The 20,117-nt window shown below is 35.2% G+C and overlaps 2 protein-coding genes across 3 annotated transcripts; both read right to left on the reverse strand.

Annotated features, from left to right (window-relative positions):
* Positions 1-5,286: 5,286 nt before the first annotated feature.
* Positions 5,287-9,215, reverse strand: LOC122017222 (external alternative NAD(P)H-ubiquinone oxidoreductase B3, mitochondrial-like). Its single transcript, XM_042574779.1, has 10 exons — positions 9,127-9,215; positions 8,331-8,595; positions 7,976-8,182; positions 7,340-7,590; positions 6,446-6,662; positions 6,269-6,373; positions 5,886-6,158; positions 5,670-5,791; positions 5,466-5,585; positions 5,287-5,374 (listed from the first exon to the last, which is right to left on the reverse strand). Exons 1-10 carry the CDS (start codon positions 9,213-9,215, stop codon positions 5,287-5,289), a joined length of 1,737 nt encoding a protein of 578 aa, XP_042430713.1.
* Positions 9,216-11,283: 2,068 nt separating this feature from the next.
* On the reverse strand, positions 11,284-19,572 carry LOC122014965 (SH3 domain-containing protein 2-like). 2 transcript variants are annotated; one of them, XM_042571535.1, is made up of 10 exons: positions 19,313-19,570; positions 17,658-17,774; positions 17,520-17,589; positions 17,293-17,441; positions 16,961-17,062; positions 16,678-16,878; positions 14,592-14,654; positions 13,908-14,429; positions 12,872-12,946; positions 11,284-11,745 (listed from the first exon to the last, which is right to left on the reverse strand). In XM_042571535.1, exons 1-10 carry the CDS (start codon positions 19,370-19,372, stop codon positions 11,620-11,622), a joined length of 1,485 nt encoding a protein of 494 aa, XP_042427469.1. In that variant the 5' UTR covers positions 19,373-19,570; the 3' UTR covers positions 11,284-11,619. The 2 variants fall into 2 exon arrangements, with proteins under 2 accessions (XP_042427469.1, XP_042427470.1); XM_042571536.1 differs by having other exon boundaries at positions 11,609-11,745; positions 12,804-12,946; positions 19,313-19,572.
* Positions 19,573-20,117: the final 545 nt, after the last annotated feature.

Below are 20,117 nucleotides of genomic sequence, written 5' to 3' on the forward strand. Positions count from 1 at the left end.
GCCACACACATCCAACCTCGTCGCCTCCAATCGCGGGCTGACCTTCGGCCAAGAAGGGGAAGCTCGAACCCTAGTTTCGATCCCTGTCGCCATCCCTCCTCTGCCTTTGGTCATGCCCCAGTTTTGGGCAACGCCGTTGTCGCCTACGACAAAGCTCCAGTCGTCGTTTCTCCTGCTCCTCGATGTTGACAGCCAAGCCGAATCTAACACCAAGCCTTCCCACAGAACCTTCTTCGCTGATCACTAGGTTATTGTTATATCTAAGGTAATCACTCAATCCTAGCTGTAGCTTTAAGGGTTCGATGTCGGATTTTGGACCTTGAGATATGGTTGGAGATGTTGATGCCACAGTGAGGTCGCCACCGTTGGTACGTCTTCTTCATGGTTGATCGTTGCCACCATTGCTGCCATCTATTCTAGTGAGCAACTAGTTTTTGTTGGTGCAATCGACCTATGTTTTGATCGGTACGATCATGGTTTTGATGTGTGTGTCAAAGAGTTTAAGTTAGGCTTTCATATGTGTTTGATATGTGTGTTTGAGTCTTGCAGGACTTGGTGAAACACACATGAGGAACTTGGTGCAGCTAAGCTTGGGAAGCTCATCCTAGGGCTCGGATCCTTGAGTCGGTGAAGGATGGTGTGGAAGACATCCCAGGGGCCGACGGACGAGGAGCAACGGAGTGGAGCCGAGGGAAGCGGACTTCAAGGCAACGTGAAGGATGGCACGGAGAGGAGCCGCGGGCTCGGGTGCATCTGAGGGACGAAGGCCGAGGAAGAGGACTTTAAGGGCGACTGCGGAGAGGATGAGTGTGAGTGTGTAACAAGGTGCAGTCCAGTCGGTTGCAACTTTTAGCAGTCAACTAAATTAGTCGACTGCATATTTTAGTAGTCGGCTGCACCAGTCGACTGCATGTTTTAGCAGTCGACTGGCAGCGAACAGAAGCATTATGTTCGCTCAGTCGACAGCGACCAATCGACTGCTAAAACTAGCAGTCGACTGGTAAATGATCGTTGGCCAACCGTTGGTGCTACGAAATAGCCGTTGGCTACCTCCAACGGTAACACCAGTCGACTGATGGTTTTGCTAGTCGACTGGTGCTCAGATGAGTTGATATGATGATCAACTCTCCTCTTATTTATAGGAAGCTTTGGGGCTTGAAGGAGGTTACTCATGCTAGTCGACTGATAGTTTTTCTAGTCCACTGGTGCCTTAGCAATTGTCCAAAGCTTCCAAGTCATTCTCTTCCTCCTAATCTAAGTCTTCATCTTGTAAGAGGAAGAGAGCTTTGTGAGAGGTTGTACTCTACCGAGATGGAGTAAGCTCTAGTCGGAGATTGTCAGGGATTGATCCACCGAATGATCAAGGGTTCGTCCACCTCAAGGATACGCCGTGGAGTAGGAGCAAGCAATCTCCGAACCACGTAAAGGAATTGTGTTAGCATTTATATTCTTGCTTATCTTTATTGCTTTAGTTTTTGTATTTCCGCTTGCGTAAACTAACCTTGTAGAAAAGTAATCGATTTGGGGGTGTCGTCTATCCAACCCCCCTTCAAGCCAGCCACCGATCCCTTACAGTTTCTCCTCCGAAAGAGACAAGGGAGAAGCAGCGAGCCTCTAGCAGGAACAAACAGTAAGGTAATGAAGGGATGAATTGGAATTTGGGTTTTATGCCAAGAGGTTAATGTGTTTTTGCATTCTAGGGTATTGGTGTTGTAGATCAGCAATTCTACCTTACTCCGGCCATTAATTCTGACAACGATTTTCCCCATCGGCTAGGGCATCAAATTCGGGTGAGTCTTTGGAGTTTGTTCTTGCTTAATGTAGTCCAATTTGAATATGGAATGTTTAGGGATTTCAAATCTGATGGAGATGTGATTGTTTATGGATGCGTCGATAAATTGGTAATGAATTAAGTGATTGATGATGATTATGAAGTAGGTTGTCTTCTTGGATTAAATGATTTGTTATTTGACTATGATATTAGGTTTGGTTATATATAGGTTACTTAATATGAATGTGAATTGGAAGATGAAATAATCGAGTGATTAAGGATTGTTGGATTTTGTTGGATGATATGATTAAACTTAAATTAATCAATTGGATGAATTGAGTATGTTGGATTTGAGTTGATTTGACTTAGTAAATGGATTTCTATATGAATCAATTAAAGAGTGATAAGGTTGGGTTAAATCTAAGTTAACCAATGGATTTGGGTGAATCAACATTCATAGTTGGATTAGGGTTTTTTCCTAATTAAATTGGGTTTGGATTTTAGCTAGTTGTTGATTATGAAATTAGTTAAATTGTACAGTATATGATTTGCAGGACATTGTTTCGAGACGAGCACTTCGACGCGGGGGATTGTTTAGCACGATCTTCACCATAAAGGCGGGTACTTCTTACTTTGTCTCTTTAGTTCTTTGAATTTTGTGCATGAGCTATTTTTAGATAAAGATTGTTTTACCTTGACTCCACTCTTATTTTTTCTGCGCTTGATACTTCCACTCGGTCTTTGAGATATTCGTTTCCATATCTATACAGTCTCTTGTTGTCATTTATGATATTTAGCAAATATTAGATACCATATTTGCATGTTTTGATTGTTGTTTAGTTATGTTCTGTATTGAGCATGCTGACTTCATGTAGCATACATGATTCTTGTTTATATATATATATATATATGTGTGTGTGTGTGTGTGTGTGTGTGTGTGTGTGTGTGTGTGTGTGTGTGTGTGTGTGTAATGACTGTTGTATTGTGCGCATCATATCATTGCATACATGTCAACGACAAATTCTCCCTTGCGATCGAGAGAGTCGTTGACCAAGGCCGCATCCTCGGTCACTCGATAGAGTGGTAGCTGGAGTTGATGTCGCTTGTCCTGTCGTGCCGCACTCGACCACTTGTGGGTAGTGGTAGCTGGAGTTGCGAGCAGCAGGGAGTATAACTAGTTAGCTACTTAGCACCTGTCCACTCGGTCACTTGAGAGGAGTGGTGACCTTTGAGTGGTACAGTTGTCATCGATCCGGCCTTTTGACTATACAGGAGTCGTGATGCACTGAGGTGGGCGGGGTGACCATTCGTGCATGCGTTGTTATTATACTTGCTTTGGCTGCTGTTGTTTGCACATGTTGTTGTTGCTTACTTATGTTGTTGTTACTAGCTTATGCTACAGTTGCTTACTTATGCTGATATGCTTATATATGTTGAGATATATATCTGTTGTGTGTGTTTAGACTGACTTACCTATTGGTAATATGTACATACCTCACATGTTACCCTTGTAGTTATGAGTAACTCTGTAGCAGAGTTGTTCTACTCTTGATTTTACTAGTCTAGGATATGATTACAGGTACGAACATTTATTGTGATTTTATTTTAGTATCTGCTATCTTTTTCTTATGAGACTGTATACTCTTGGTTCACTTTCTGTTTGTATATTATGTTCATGCACTATCTTTCCTTACCCGCTGAGTTTCAATACTCACCACCCCACAAACTGATTTTTCTTTCGCCAAGTAACAGGTAGATGATTCATGGATGCTTGGAGAGATGTCGACTGCCAGTCCTGAGTCCTGCGTTATATCGGTTTTATTTCCGCTTTACTTGTACTTTTAGTATATTGGTCTATGTTTGGAGTTTGATTCGTGGCGTTTTGTTTTTGTGATCTTGTGGTTGTGTAAGCCTAATTGGCTAGTAAACTTTAGTTGTGGATTTTGGATTTTCTCTTCATTTTTTCGCTGTGCTTTTAATACAGCCGTGTGGGCTGAATATTAATTGCGTGTTTATTTTATTTACTTATGTCCAGCCAGGTAAGCTGTGTTATATAAACTACGTGGTTATGTATGTTCCAACCGTGTGGGCTGACGAATATGTTATATGTTGTTTTGTGTATGTATATTGCTTCATATTATCACCGGTACAGGGGAGATGCTGCCGAAATTTTATCGATAGGGACTGCTCTAGGGCGTGACATGACTCGACTCAGTTACCTTATTAAATAAGTTTGAACATCCCAAAACTCGACTTGGCTCAGTTCATTTACAATCATACCTACAAGTTGAGGAAAAAAATTCTTTTAAAATTTAAACTAAAGTAAAAAAAAAAATTTAATGTGTTCGTGGGTTTGGTTTGCCTAATTCATAATCTAAATTTAAAAATTTAAACTTTTTTCATATTTTTATTACTTTTGACGGATTTGTGGGTTGATCCATATTAGGTTGGAGATTTTCCAATTTGTCGACCCACCGAATTACGCCGACCTATTGACCCACCGATCCATTGATCCACTGACCCGTTCCGCCTATGTGTTTTGGACGAGTTGGCCCTCCTCACTATAAATTGGCCCACTTAATAGCACTACTCAATGAAAAACATGCAGTGTCTCATAGCCAAAGAGATTGATTGACAAAAGTAATGGCTAGAAATGTCTAAACTTCACTAATGAAACACATGCTTTGGTTTCAAGAATTCCATAAAAAACTTAAACCGAGGGGTCAAACCGAGAAAAAAAAACTAGAAAAATATGGACTAAGTGGAAACAATTTAATGAAAACTTCTGATTCGATTAAGCTGAAAAATCTTAAATCTTTAAATCAGAAAATCTTAAATATTTAATTCTGAATTCACCAAATAAAAAAATTAATCTCGGATAAAAATATATAATTATTAAAAATTTTAATTAATTCAGATAAAAAATCTAATTAATTAATATTTTATTATCTAATTTATTTCATTTTTATTAAAAAATTTGATTGATTTAATTAGTTAAAAAATAATAATATCAAAATTTGAATTTAATATTTACTCAAAATATCAAAATTTTATATACATATTATTTTAAAAGTTTCTCTAAAAGATTTTTCTTAATAGTCACTTCTCTTTTATATATATATATATATTTTCTAACAATTTCTATCCAAATTTAAATTTAATATTTACTCATTCACTTGTCTTACTAAAATAATGTTATTTGTAAACAATATATATATCATGATTACTTGTATTAGATTTAAGGTTATAAGGGGCTGTTGATATGATGGTTTCACATTTTTTATATTAAATTTAAGGTCATACATTTAAGATATTCATACATAATCCGGTTCTTGGCGGGTAAAAAATCCTCAGCAATTATACATCAATTAAACATCTTAGAGAATAAATAAAATTGTCATTTATAACTCAATTGAAGTGAGAAAAATATAAAGGAAAACAGAGTATAATTGACAAGCAGCAGCAGCAGGAATCCAGTTGAGTCTGGCACTTTCTCTAAACAACTGTATGACGACTTACATACAGCTGGAGTCTCTTCCATATATAAACTTCCTCGTCCAATCAGATATCACAAGAAACCTCGTGCGCCAAGTCACTTGCTTACTGAATTTTACCATGAAAAAAAAAATCAATAAAATAAGATTAAAACTAAAGACTTAAATTGCATGCATAATTCATCTTCTACTCGTACTACCTTGCATACACAGAGTACCAAAGCCACTGTGTGCTGTGGCCAATAGAAACCCAGTCTCCAGGCAGCTGTGCAGCCGTTTGCTCTCCACCCAAAGGAGCAAATTGCCCCAAATGCCGATATCTAACTCAAAGAAAGGAATTACAGTAACGTACCGTGCAACCACGTTGGTATGACTCAAAATAGATAAGAAGATGAAATACAGACCTAAACGGATGGAATCTATGACGACCTGACCCCCTTATACGAAGAGGACCTTCAGGTTGCTCCTCGCAGATTTTCATCTTGTTAAAACACTTAGCAAGATAGTCGCCTTGCTGTGCAGCCACCTGAAACATTATACAAAATAGAAGAAGATAAAAAGGATTTTCCTTGCCTGAGATAATCTTCCTACAAATAAAGATGCAAAGAACCACAATATACCTGAGCTGTAGCAGGTAGCATCTTAACCTGTGAATCCACACGGGCAACAGCTTTCTTGAACACTTCTATATCCAATTCTTTGGATTGTTTGAGAGCATTGCCATTTTCATCCGTAAATAGATCAACAAAATCCTTCATATGCTGGCTCTTCAGGTAAAGCTCCACTTGAGGGTACCTCTCACAGATATCCTTCAGTACGTCTTTGATAGCTTTAACGGTTAAAGTACCAGAATAATCCTTGTCTGCAACTCTAAAAATTGCTGCGATGTCTTCCTGAATAGTATTTCGAGATCAATAGACTTATGATTGAAAAATCTACTAAAGTGCTAGGATGGTTTCTGAACAATATTTAGCAGAACATGTTGGAAAATTAGTATACGTACCATGACTTTTCTCTGACTTATTGTTGCACAGTCCCCAAGAGCATAGACACCATCACAATTTGGGACTCTCAACCATTCATCAGTTGCTAATACTCGTCTATCAGCCTTTATAAAAGGAACAATCAATGAGATAGTCATCAAATATTTTATATATATATATATAATTTATAAGCTTACCTGCTGAACTTGTTTCATAAAATCCAGTATCACTGGACGAGTTCCAATACCAGTAGACCAAACAACCATTCCATAGGGAACTGAAACCTCTCCGGTCGATCCATTAGTCATAGTGATGTCCTTATCCGTTACCTTGACAACCTTGAAATTGGTTTTCAAATCAATACCATCCCTTTGGAACTTCTCTTCGGCAAATTCAGTTATCCTTTTGTCGAACCTACGTATCAAAACTCAATGAAACGATGGTTTTTTGAAAAAAGAATATTTGTGGAGTATTATACAGGGCATCTCAAATACAGACAAATTGTATATTTATAATTGTACAGTGTAACGTGTCAACAAACTTGCCAACTATTGAATGTGTAAAAGCTTTTGGAAACCTCTATCAAATTAATAATTTGTCTAGTTGCTGAAACAATAGTAGATTTACTATCTTAACGGTCCTCTATTGTATATAACATGATGGAATAAATCTTAAATCATCAGTTCCTATTAATCGAATCTTAATTATTATGTCAAAGATATCATACGCCCACCGTCTGCCCTACGCTACACCCTCAAAGCTTGTATATAACTGCACCTAAGGTGTTTGCTAGCTAGCTAGGTTATAATATCATGAGCAACTGTTCAAAGTCCATATCATTACACTTTGATATTGGAAATTAGTAAGAATCAAGGATTCAAGACTGTAGATCAGCAGAGATTTGAAAATACAGAAAAATATCAAAGGCTAACATCTTTCAAGGATGAGTGATACAAAATCACATCAACATCATTGTAGATTGAGATTGGAAACAAGTGAAAGCCAAGTAGCCGATATTGTGATTAGCAAAATTAAATATTGATCAAAAAGCAAATGCCAATAAAAAAAATGTAGAGAGAATTGTTCCTCACATTGTCAAAATATGCTCCCCGGCCTCAATTACTGAAATTTTCACCAAATCTTTAACAGTGGGATACAACTTGGCCAAATCTTCAGTCACAAAGTCATGCAATTCTGCTGCAAATTCTACGCCAGTGGGACCCCCACCAACAATGACAAAATGGAGGTTATTTCTTTTCTCTTCATCACTGAGGCCTGGAAGGCATGCTCTCTCAAAGCAATTCATCACGCTCCTCCTGATTCTCTGTGTATCCTCTATTTCCTAGAGAAAAGATTTCCCAATTGCAAGAGATATGTAACTCCTCTTTGAACATAAACAAGCAAATAAAGAAAATGAACTTTTTTCCATAAAGCATTTTTATTAGCATAAAAAATTTAGAAATATCAAGTAAGAGGAACTTCTACAGTAGAACTGACAAAGGATTAGGATAGTTCCAACCTGTGTATATCAAAATAGAATAGCTAACTCAGTCTTCTATGTTCATCAAGTATGTCATACTTCCATTACTTTTACCAACACCGAATGTATGTTTTTTATATTTTGTTTGGGAGCTTTACTTCACAGAGCTATATTCAGAAAGTTTAAAAAAAAAAATGGAACACTAGACTTAAATTTATGTAGTTCTGTACCGCAGGCTTAAATATACCTTAAGGAAATGACAGTTCTCCACCACACCAGGAGTGTTGAAGGTATTCGGCTTTGCTCCTAGTGCAAGAACCAAGTAATCATAATCTAGAGCAAATTCCCCTTTCCCATCTGAGTTTGTGCAAACATTGGATCGGCAGAGAACTTTCTTGTTCATTGGATCAATCTTATCACACTCAGCTTCCCAAAATTGAATTTTTTCACCTTTCTGTTAAATATGACAGTCAGATCAGACAGAAAGAACTTCCAATAGTTACAAAAGTAATAGCGACTCAAATTTTTACAGTTTCATAAATAAGGAAAATCACTTTGTTTTAACACATCTTAAAAATGAATTAATGTTATTGCATTAGTACCTTTTGCATGATATTGCGAATAGGCTCTGCAATACTGCGTGGTTCAATAGTCCCACAAGTGACACTTGGTAATAGAGGAGTGAATAGAAAGTAGTTACGAGGTGATACCACTTGGACATCATATTGAGAGGTATCTAAATTTCTCAAGAAGCTAGTGCCAGCCCAACCAGTTCCAAGGACAACCAACTTTTTTTTGTTTGTTGTTCCGGGTGTATCAAAACTATGATCCGACTTTGCATCAGCATATGCTAATATTCCACCAGCACTGTAAGAAAAAAAGGAAAAAAAAAAAACAAGTTGAATTCCGTCTTTACTGATCAAAAGAATGAGAATAGTGTGGAATAAGATATATAATTTGTCTTTCAAAAGGACAAAAAAAAGGGATGAGGATGTATAAAAGATTTCATTTTATCATCGACTTTCTTGTCTTAATCTAACTTTTCATCCACTTTCTTTTAATCTATCCAAATTTTACAAGCCAGTGTGTAATGTTAAAAAAAAAACAAATTTATGTATCAAATTTATACAAGAGAATAGTTCGTATATGATTTAGATAAATAAGATTAGCCTCTATGAACAGAGTGAGAACCAAACATTAGCCTTCCCTACCATAACTCAAAGCCACAGTATTGGCATTACTGCAACGCCTTTATGAAGTGGCCTTCCAACATCCAAAAACCAGTATTTTGTACCAAAAGAAAAACTAAAAAATCAGGCATAAACTAAATCATCCACACATATTGATCTCGGACAATAAACGAATTAAGAAGATACATGGTAATCGAAAGAAACGAACCCGATAGCACATATGACGAGGAGTCGGGAGAACTTAGGGCGGCGTCGAATCGCTTGTGACGCCGCTTCGAAGGCAGCTGCGAACCGCATTGGTGCTATGCAATACAACGATCAATCGGAACCTCTGATAGAAAAGCAAGCGAGGAGGAACCGTAGATGAAGAAGAAATCACAGCAACACGTACCATTTATATAGAGGGAGCGATACAAGGCCGAATCAATTGATATTACATTCTAAAATTTAAATTTGATTTAAAATCTTTTAAATATCGATATTTATTTACATTTATAAAAATAAAATAACTTAATTCTTTACATGCCGTAACTAATTGATCATTAAAAATTTTATGCTTAGTTTGGAAGTTGGAAGGGAAAAGAAAAGAAAGGAAGAGAAATGATTTGTTGTTTTATTTGGGAGCGGAGGAAAGAAAAGAAAAGAAATTATTTTTTTTGTTTGGAAGTTCTAAGGAAGTAAAAGGAAAATAATTAATAATATATTTATTTGTCTTTTATAATCTTTAATTTTTTATAGCTCTAATTGTATGTTTGATATGGTATACAACATGGACAATGTAAATATTGTTACAAATATATGCATAAATATATTTTACTATTATTCGCTGTTATATAACACGACAAATAACTTCAACAGTAATTAATTGTCGATTTCTCTCACGAAAATCATACTCTCTTAGAACTTCGGTTTACTACATATACATCTAAAATACAATCATTAATATTCCAATTACTTGAATACCTTCAATAATTTATGATTATTATATTCCATCAAAGTAGTATAAACACAAAATAAGTATAAAATATTTAAATAAATTAATAAATAATTATGAGAAAGAGCAAAAGTATATCAACAATATGAATAATAAAGAAAAATATTTTAAAAAAATAAAGTCCATCAACAAAAATAAACATAAAATAATTAAATAAATCAACAAATAACTATGAACAAGTGAGAAAGAGGTAAATGATATCAACAAAATGATATCAACAAAATGAAAAGTAAAGAAAAATATTACCTGTTAATTGATATGATAGAAGATGTGCGTTTTTCAATATTACTCAACTAGTGAAATTTTCATGCTTTTTGGAAGTCTTTGAAAGAGAAAACAACTTTATCAATATTTTGTATTAACTTTTGAAAGATATATTTGGAATAAAAATTAATAATTTTCATTCCAATAAAAATTTCCCACCCTTTCCTCCCATTTTTGGATGGAAAATCTTTTAATTATGAAAGGAAAACTTTCCCTTCCCTTTCCATCCAAATCTTTTCCTTTCTCTCTAATTTAAAACCTCCAAACAAGCATGAAAGTGTTATTAAATATAATAATTAAAAAAATTATAAATAATAATATTAGAAATAATGATCAAACTATTCATGCGCGAAGAGCATAAATATAGAAGAATTAATAATACAGAGAAAACTAAATATGACTTGGAAATTATAAGAAATTTAATTTAATTGAAAATTTTCATCCATTCACTATTTTAAAAAAATATTCTTTCCACCGTTTTAAAATAAAAAATCATGCTCAATAGTTGGATTTGTCCTAAAATAATACTTCCTTTTATATCATCATTATTATTTAGGTTAAAATCAATATGGTAATTTTAGTAAAATAGATTTAATTTTATCTATTACTTAAATTGAATCGAATAAATTAATTTCTTTATCTAACGGCTCTAATTTTTCTATAAAAATACAATAAACCAAACCAATAAAAAATATTAATTTTTTCATCATTAGTCGAGGAAGACAAGTCTAACCGGGCTGAAAGACTCATGGAGTGAGGAGCTAGATGTCACAGATGTAGATAATTAGGGTTGTAAATGAATCAAATGTTTGTGAATAAATTTAGTATTCGACTTGGTAAACGAAGCAAACTCAAACCAAGCTCGAACCAAGCTGAAACCAAACTTGAATTGAGAACTTGATAACATCTAAATAAACCAAACTCGTCAAGTTTAAATAAACTCAAGCTCATAAAAAATAAACCAAGTCAAGTTTGAACACTCATTTTAAAAATTTAGTTCATTTCAAACTCGACTTGGCTATCTTATCAAAAAACTTAAACACTCCAAAATTCGATTCGGCCCGATTTATTTACCGCCCTACAAATAATAAAGAGGAGAGTTCAGACTTGGAGCCGAGAACAGCAATTGTCATATGCAGCACTTATTATTTCTGTTCAATATTTACACATCTTGAACCGTAAAGCAAAATTCTTCCTTTTTATACAGCACGTGGAGTACATATATGACTGAGAATACAGATTCAGAAGACATGACGAGAGATTATTGCCAACTAAATGAAATAGTATGGCCCTCTACAATAATTTCTAGTGTCGCCTTCTTGAGAAAGCAATGGTACGCTCAATGAACAAGTTGATTGTGGAACAGGAAAATCATCAAGCAACCAGTGTGCAGGGGAAACTCACACATGCATCTGTACAACAATTCTAACGTGCATAGAAAAGTCAAGTAAGCAAGTGAGTATCCATCACCTTGCTTGCCGGTGCTTTGTCTCGGCGCTCCACATAAGCAGATGGAAACCACCCAGCTTTTCCTTTGCATTCACCTTCGGACCACCCGTTAGGTGCTACCTGTGGAGTCTTGTTGAAGTCAAAAGAAACGATGGAATTGCCTACGTAAAAAACTTCAAAGCTGCTTATCACATTTTTTGTTGCAACCATTAACAAAGATGAGCAGAAGCTACGTAGGAGTAGAGAACAAAAGCTAACATAAATTATAAAACTTTTAGTAGTACGTTTGCAAGGTACCTTTCTCACCTAAACAGTCACACTAAAAGGCTAAATGGAAACACTGCGACAGCACTCGATTGTATAAACAACCATACAAGTTGTCAGAATTTATCAAAATCCATCACTTTTTTTACTGCTAGTTCTTCTGTGTTTATTATCAAGGCATTTTTGCAACCTTTGTGGATGCGTGTGAGAAAATTCCCAGAGGGATCTGAAAGGTAGAGTAGTGATGCAATTCTAAGAAAATATCATAACAAGCTCAAAGTCCTCTGATGATTACTTGATCATTACTAATTTTTTTTAGTATTGATTATTTTCCAAAAACAAAACAACTCAACATGAGTCACATCAACCCACTGCTCTGGAAATAGAAACTTTACCAACATTGCAGCTGTCTTGCTTCCCCCTTTCTAAGAATAATGCTTAATCGCATTCCAACTGCTAAAGTCTCTTTGATTATACACAGAGTGAGGAAGAGTAAGGGACAAGAATGACAGTTTTAATTGGTTGGATTTAAAAGTATAGTTGGAGCCTTGAAGGCACTGATTGTGAAGAAGAGTTGGAGGTCGGTATAATTCAAAGATAATAAGTACAAACCTAGTGGCATATAGATTCCAACAGAGTGGGCTTATGTAGTCGCAATTTAGAATATCATTTAGTGTAGGTTAACATTAGTGAAACGATTCTCAGCTTTATCTGGGATTCACTAGACTTCTGCTACATGACTAAAAAAATTTATATTCACAATGGTTGGAGTCAATTGGTCGTAAAATTTAGCATGACAAGATTATCCTCTGATTCCTCTTTGTTCTCTCTTCTCTAACTTATCCAGCACCCAAATAAATTAATTTGTTTGTTCAAATCATTTATTTCACAACCTAATATGGTGCATCACTTACACAAACAGAAAATCCAAATGGAAATGCATGGCATAGATGACTTAGCCTGTCTCTTGGTGACGATGTACCTGGCGCACTACAACATAGTCATCCACAGATAAATTTAGCTCTCCATCAGTTTGTGCATCAAATGGGTGAATAACCTTCATATAAGTAGAAAAAAAAAGATAAGTACCAAATTCATGAAATTTATCTACTAAACTAATTTCACGCAAAAGTTGCCTTTGAAAGTGAGAAACACATTCGCCCATAGAATTATTTCATGACACAAATCTGCAAACAGGGAATAAAGCAAATATTTGCTATTTGTATAAAAATAAGAAAATGATACAAGAAAACTTGTGAGACGCTACTCGGTGTCAATCCATAAAACAATTTTTTTTTAAATTATACATATTCTAAATATTGTGTATTTGGTGTTTGTTACATTTAACTAACCTGTTGGCAAACAATTTCTTTTAATGAGTGCAATGGGAATGTGACTCAAGATGCTTAGGCTAAAGCCCGTAATAAGCAACAAAGTCATTATGGCTACAAAACCACAAATTTTCTCTATCAGTTTTGTACTTTGGTTGCTGCAAGGTCATAGTAACAAGTAGTTTCATCTCCTTTTTTATTCAGGAATGATAAATGGCGTGCAAGTAAATTAGCAGTACCACCAATTCTTGTAAATAGCCCTGACTAATCCCTTGTTTCACAAAATTTATCATTAATTATTTAGTATCCACTAGTCATCTCACTATTAAGTTTGACAATACACAGAAACTCTTGTGATAAGACACACAAACCCAACTATCACAAGAGCATCATTCAATACTGAGTTAGGAGCCTCTTTGGAAAGTTTGACTAAATTCTAGAAGTTACATTCTTACAGAAAATAGGTCTAGAAGTTACAGAGTGCATTGCAGCAGCAATTCTCAATAGTAATTCTGGGAAAAGTTGCATAACATAAAATGTTCATGGAAAATAAAAGTTATATATAAAAACTTCCAAGAAAATTTTGAATGTGAAGGAAATTTTTTGCATGGATCAATTAGATGTGCAAGGCCTTGCAAACCAAACATCCATCAAAATTAAGACAATCATCTAAAGTGTAATTCTTACTTGTGCAACAAAATACATTGGATGCTGACCATTCACAGCAGGATCACCAGGTTTTATTTTTTTTGGATCTCTGTCTTTGGTTTGTGTTTGCATGGTCTCAGTTATTGTATCCTGTGTCATAGCCTCATTTTGAGAATCAATGTTTGAGGGAAGAGTCTGTGTTACAGACTCGCCCTCAGATCGACTTGTATTGCAATTTTCCTTTCCTGTTTGAGATTGCACTGTCTTAGTTATTGTTGTGTGTGTTAAAGACTCGTGATGAGGCTGGCTGGTCTTGAAATCTTCCGTTCCTGCTCGAGATTCTACCACCTCAGTTTTTGCAGCTTCTTTCTTTACCTCATCAGGATAATGTCTTGTGTTGAAATCTTCCATCGCTGTTTGAGAATCAGTTGTTGCAGTCTGGGTCTCTGGGTCGCTATGAGACCAACTTGTCTTGAAATCTTCCTTTCCACTTTGAGATTGCACTGGTTCACTTGTTGCTGTATGCCTCAGTAACTCATTATTTTCCTTGGTTTGAACCATCTATGACAGGATGAACACATTTATAAATGCACATTATATAAAAAGGCATGTGAACTATGACATATAGAACTACCTATTACTACCTATCAAGAGTCAAGAATGTAGATTGATAGATTCCATTTAGATGCTTTGTCGAAGTTATTTAATGATCAAATCAAATACCTCATCGTGGAGCTTATCAAGAATATCAGCAACATTGTGATGGTACGTTCTCTCAGCTTCAACCTGAAAATTAATAACACAAAGACGGTAAATGTTCCATGTCAAAATCTCAAACACAAACATCTAAAGCTAAACTCAAAGCATTTAGGCAGGGAAGAAAACAATGTAGTTGTTGGAGATCAAGTTCTGGAAGCATTAAATTGAAACACATCATATTTATCTGATTTGATTGCTCTCGAATTTGTAATCTTGTATTTTATTTTATTTCTTAAAATTTCATAATTTTGTAGTCAACATGTAGTATGGGCCATGGATATTAGTTGTTTGCCGGTGCATGAAGGCTGCAAATTTCCAGGCCAAAATCTCAAACACAAACATCTGAAGTCTAAACCTCAAAGCATTTAGGCAGGGAAGAAAGCAATGTAATTTTGTTGGAGATCAAGGCCTGGAAGCATTAAATTGAAACACATCATATTTATCTGATTCAATTGCTCTCAAATTTGTAATTTTGTATTTCATTTTATTTCTTGAAATTTCATAATTTTGTAATCAACATGAAGTATGGGTCATGGATATTAGTTGTTTGCCCGTTGCAGTGAGTTTTGGACCAAACCGACACACAAGGATGAAAGAGTTAAGGCTCGCTGTTCGTGCATGTTTACACAAACAAAAAGCTAACCGGCTTATTATTTTTTAAAACCTTTTCTTAAACCAAATCTTGGTTAAACCAAATCAACACAGACACTCAAGACTAGATAGTGTGGGCAAATTCAGCTTCCTTGGGTGAATGAAATCATTTTGAACAGAATATTTTCAGGAATGCAATCTACATACAAATAAAAATACAAAAATTAAAGTTACGGTTGGAAATACAATCAAAGTCTCACATTGGAAAATATCATGGGTTAATCTAATTGGATTACTGGATTAATCTAATTGGATCATAAACTTATTGGATTAATGATTAATCTAGTATTTGTTTGGGTTTTTCAAATAAGTCCAAATCAAATGAAGCCCACGTTATTAGATAATTTCTTAGTAGATAAGACTTGGCCACATTATTAGATAAGACTTGGCCACAGATAAAATAAGATAACCTTAACGGTTAGGATTTGATCTAAACTTATATATATGCATGGTAGCTAACACTACGTGCACAATATCGAGAGACTAATTGTGCTCGTGAGACGGGCGGCGGTAACGTACTGATCTGAGATCGACCAAACTCTCTAGATACGCAAAAGGGTTTTACGCATCAAGAGGTGGCATCTTTACAAAAATCAAAGAACTCACATGGATATTTGGTGGTTCTTTTTCTATTTCCGCTGCATTTTCTTGTTTAACTTTCGCATTGGAACCGAACAATTACGTGGTGTTATGTCAATACTATGACTTTTGAGATCTCTTGTCTGCCACATCACCCTACAAACAGCATTCTCAAGCTCAAGCAGGTATATCATGATTCAGTTACACAGACCTGTCTATAGGAGATTCTAGTAACCATTGTTTAATTTAAATAGGCTTTGACAGGACCTAAAAATTTCTGCTAGGAGAAGCCAAAAGAATCTAATTACTGGTTATCATGAAAGAATTTTAGCACTTGTTCTTCATATATACATCATGATGCACAATCACTTTTGCATTGAATGTTGCAAATTAATAAGCCTTTATAGCCATGAACATGGTTTCCTAAGCTCAAATTAGTTGATGTCCTTCACGTTGAGTATTGACATTGTAGATAAAGGCACTGTGTGTCCTAAATCCTTCTTAGAACAGCATACCTAAAGAGCTTGGCAAACTTAACTAATATTGATTACATTTGAACCACCATAATTCAACCAAAATTAGTCAAATCTGGCAAGTTGGAAGGACCAAAGGAGTACTCCAGCAAACAGAAACAAATAGCCAGTTTTGATTTTGAATGATCTAGTCCAATCTTTTCAATATGGTTAAATAATTTTTTTTTTACTTTAAATAAACACATTACCTTAGCAAGAAAACTTATACAAAATAAGCACTAAATCCCTAAGAATAAGGAAAAAGTAATACGACACCAATATAGGTGTTTGACTAAAATAGGTAGTACCATTGTGAGAAGTCCCTTAAAAGTAATCTGTTGTTGTTCAGACTCCACAGCCATCATAGCTGCAGTTGCTTCTCTGCCTAATGCTGACAGAGTAGTCTTGAGTTCTGATAACTTTGATTCTGCATTTTGTAGTTTGGCAGAAACATCTGCTGTTGCACCAACTTCCTTGAACTTCAACTGACGTCTAACAACTTCAGCTGTCTAATTGGCATGAATGTACTCACTAACCCATTAAACATATGTTCTTTACTCCAATACAATATACATGCAAAGACAAGATTACCTGTGCTTCTGCATCTTGTCTAATACGTTCATATCGATAAGTTAAAAAGCGAGCATCCTCCAGAGGAGCACCCATTATCATTGTTCGAATTGGCTCATAAACCTGCATTCAAAACAATCAAGTTCATAATAAAATGCACAAAGTTGCACCAACTGACTTGCAAGTATATGTTATTAAATAATTATCATTGGTTTTGTAGAAATTCTAACGAATTTCAATTATATAAAAACTGTGTCAGATGATGTTGATCTTCTGCAAGTAGCAGAAAAAAGAAAAACCAAGTTTTCAGTTCAGCTAATAATTTAAAACATTATTCAATCACATGAAATAACCTGATCTCCTAGCATTCTAAGAAGATTATTCCTCTCTTTCTCCATTAGAATGTGAGAAGTGCCAAAGTCTAGAGTAGCATTGGCAAGAGGATAACCAAAATCTTGATACTCAGTTCCATATTTGCAACAATCTTCAGCTAGCTTTTTTACTGGAAAGAAATTATAGTGTTAAGATGAAAGAATGATAATCATTAAGGACTTAAGAGGAGTAAGAATTTATATATTACCTATTTCCACCTGCTTAGAACTTATAGCAATATATGCCTCTACACCACGCACTATATCCCGTTGAAGGCGCTATATAAACAGCTAATTTAAAATAAAAAGAAAATGTTTAGGTAAGTTCTTATTCAACTTCTCTTTACCTTTGCTGCTTTTGTAGAAGCGTTTAGTGTCTGAAGTTTTTGGTGACATTGAAGTTCAGATTCATCAACAAGAGAAAAATCATGACCAAAACGTCCAGTAATTTGCTTAAAGACGGCCTGTACAATTGAATGGAACTTCTTTTAGTGACTAGAAATTCATGTTCACAAAGCAAATTAAACAAATATTTTACTATTTTAAGAAGCTCTTGGAGCAAGTTTTTTTTCTTCTTATTGACAGAATATGCAGACAACAATGCATTGAAAAAATGACGAAGAAATCAGTATTTGTTAGGTTGTGTCAATTCAGATGGGAAGATATCATATATAGCAATGCAGCAGTCAATTAAGCTGGGAAGATATTGGGTCAACCGACCTGGATGAGAGATTACTTTGACCACCTCATGTGGCATGTATATTCACTTCTATATGAAATCTAAATAGACCACTCAATATCACAGTTCTATAATTATTAAACAGTAATGATATGAACTTGCTGAGTTTGGACAGACTGACATGTGAATTGCACAGTTTTACTAATTTAAGCATTGCATGACTACGATGTTTATGTTTTGTGTTTGTATTTATAACTATATTTCTGAAATGACATACATAGATTTTCTCAAAGGACCCACCACATTTTGTTTTTCACTGGATCACATGCCTACCTTTTCCACATGCCCAAAATATCCTTAAGTGTATAGAATTAAAACATCATCCTTTCTATTTTTTTTTGTAAGACCAAAAGCTAATCAGTTTGCATAAATAAATATATTGTTTAATTCATGAGAACAAGATCTACAAAACAAAGTATTTTCAAGTCAAAACGGGTTAAAAAAGATTATCAAGGTGATTTTTCAACAAAACTTTTGCAGTCATTTTCCACTCAATGATCATTTATTTTGCCTATTCAGAGGAACAAAGAGTCCTTTGAAATGAAGCAGAAATAAAGAAAATGACAATTTCATCCTTTTGATTTTACCATTGCCAAAAATTCAAGGATAGATTGGTCTTACAATACTTTCTAGACTTTTGAGCTCATTTTTAGAAGTAAAAGTGTAGAAAAGATATCCAAATTCTCCTTTTCTCTTCCCTAACTTTTTATTCTTACATTGAAGTAGACAAGGGAGATGATTGCTTTCCCTCTTCCCTTCCTTCCATTTGGACTTCCTTGCTTTCAAGTAGATGAAAAATATATCTATATTTTTCATATTGCTATACACACCAAGATATTTCCATAAATTCTGTATGATAGCCTGTATTTATATGCTTTATGCTAAGAGAAATACAATCGAGAATTTCTCCAATCATCTTTTCAAATACAAAAGATGTTATCTTTATCCATCTACGACTGTCCAATTTCATCAAAGCAACTATAACCACTAAAACAAAGTATGAACGAGCACACTCATATCTGATTCACATCCAACTCACTGATATGCACAAATTTGCGGAAGACACCATTCTCGATCTTAGATGGTGAAAGATATAATCTCGGAAAAGGTGCGACGTCGCAAGACCTATCTCATGTCCAATTTAAAATAAAGAGAAAAACAACGCCTCTCTGGTTTTCGGAATGCAGGAAAGAGTTATCTGTTTCAATTAATAAGTTATCTGCGGAAATAAAAGGGGGAAGAAGTTAGGGCCGAGGCACGCACCTGTTGTTGCTTGGCCACCTGCTCTCTCAGCTTACTGGCCTGCTTACGGATGGCTTCCATGGTTCCGAGAGTCCGGCGGCGAAGAAAACAGTGATCAAGAACTCAAATCCCAGTCGGAAAAGAGAGAGACAGAGAGAGAAAGAGACAGAGGATGAGAAAGAGGAGTTAAAATGTCATTAGCGAAAGGTAACGGACGCAATAGCGGCGATACAGCACGAAAGGCGGGGCCCACCCCTACGGTTCTATGGCCGGCTGCCACGTCATCTGCTCCGGGGATGGCTGTCTGAGCGCACGCCGAATCGATGAACCCGTCTGCATCAGCGACGGAACGGAACGGACACAAGTGCGTTGTTTCAACGCCATGGCCGGTGGCCCGTTGCAAAGTGCTGGATATTTTTAGTGGGGTGAGTGGAGCGGAGGGAGTGGTTGGGTTACTGGGTATAATCCCAAATAAGGAATAATATATTTGAAAAAAAAAAAATTATTATTATTATTATTTTATTTTTTTATTTTTTTAAGAGAAAAAAAATTTAATAATTTCAATTAGTCACATTGATTATTTCCGATTTTATGAAAACATTTTATCGATCATCAAAGTAAATCGAGAAATGTACGTCATGATCAATTTTGAAGTCTAACATGTTTTGATTACGTCATTTCATTTAAAAAAAAATTCTTATAAATATATCATAATTAAGATTCGAATCATAAATATTTGAATCATACCTAAATATTCTATCACGGTATCATAACCCACGAACTGCCCTCTCACCAATAGAGGAACTTGAGATTAACACTTCTTTTG

The sequence above is a fragment of the Zingiber officinale genome, chromosome 8B (genome assembly GCF_018446385.1).
Source record: "Zingiber officinale cultivar Zhangliang chromosome 8B, Zo_v1.1, whole genome shotgun sequence".
Classification (NCBI taxonomy): Eukaryota; Viridiplantae; Streptophyta; class Magnoliopsida; order Zingiberales; family Zingiberaceae; genus Zingiber; species Zingiber officinale.

What these genes read in the sequence shown, in the direction of transcription:
- LOC122017222 (XM_042574779.1), bottom strand. Translation starts at nt 9,215, where the DNA reads ATGCGGTTCGCAGCTGCCTTCGAAGCGGCGTCACAAGCGATTCGACGC. An exon ending in TAAGTCAGAGAAAAGTCATG is followed by an intron (nt 6,159 to 6,268) that starts GTACGTATACTA and finishes AATACTATTCAG; the next exon opens with GAAGACATCGCAGCAATTTT. An exon ending in TGCTACCTGCTACAGCTCAG is followed by an intron (nt 5,792 to 5,885) that starts GTATATTGTGGT and finishes ATAATGTTTCAG; the next exon opens with GTGGCTGCACAGCAAGGCGA.
- LOC122014965 (XM_042571535.1), bottom strand. Translation starts at nt 19,372, where the DNA reads ATGGAAGCCATCCGTAAGCAGGCCAGTAAGCTGAGAGAGCAGGTGGCC. An exon ending in TTAGAATGCTAGGAGATCAG is followed by an intron (nt 17,063 to 17,292) that starts GTTATTTCATGT and finishes TTTTGAATGCAG; the next exon opens with GTTTATGAGCCAATTCGAAC. An exon ending in GACAAGATGCAGAAGCACAG is followed by an intron (nt 16,879 to 16,960) that starts GTAATCTTGTCT and finishes CATGCCAATTAG; the next exon opens with ACAGCTGAAGTTGTTAGACG.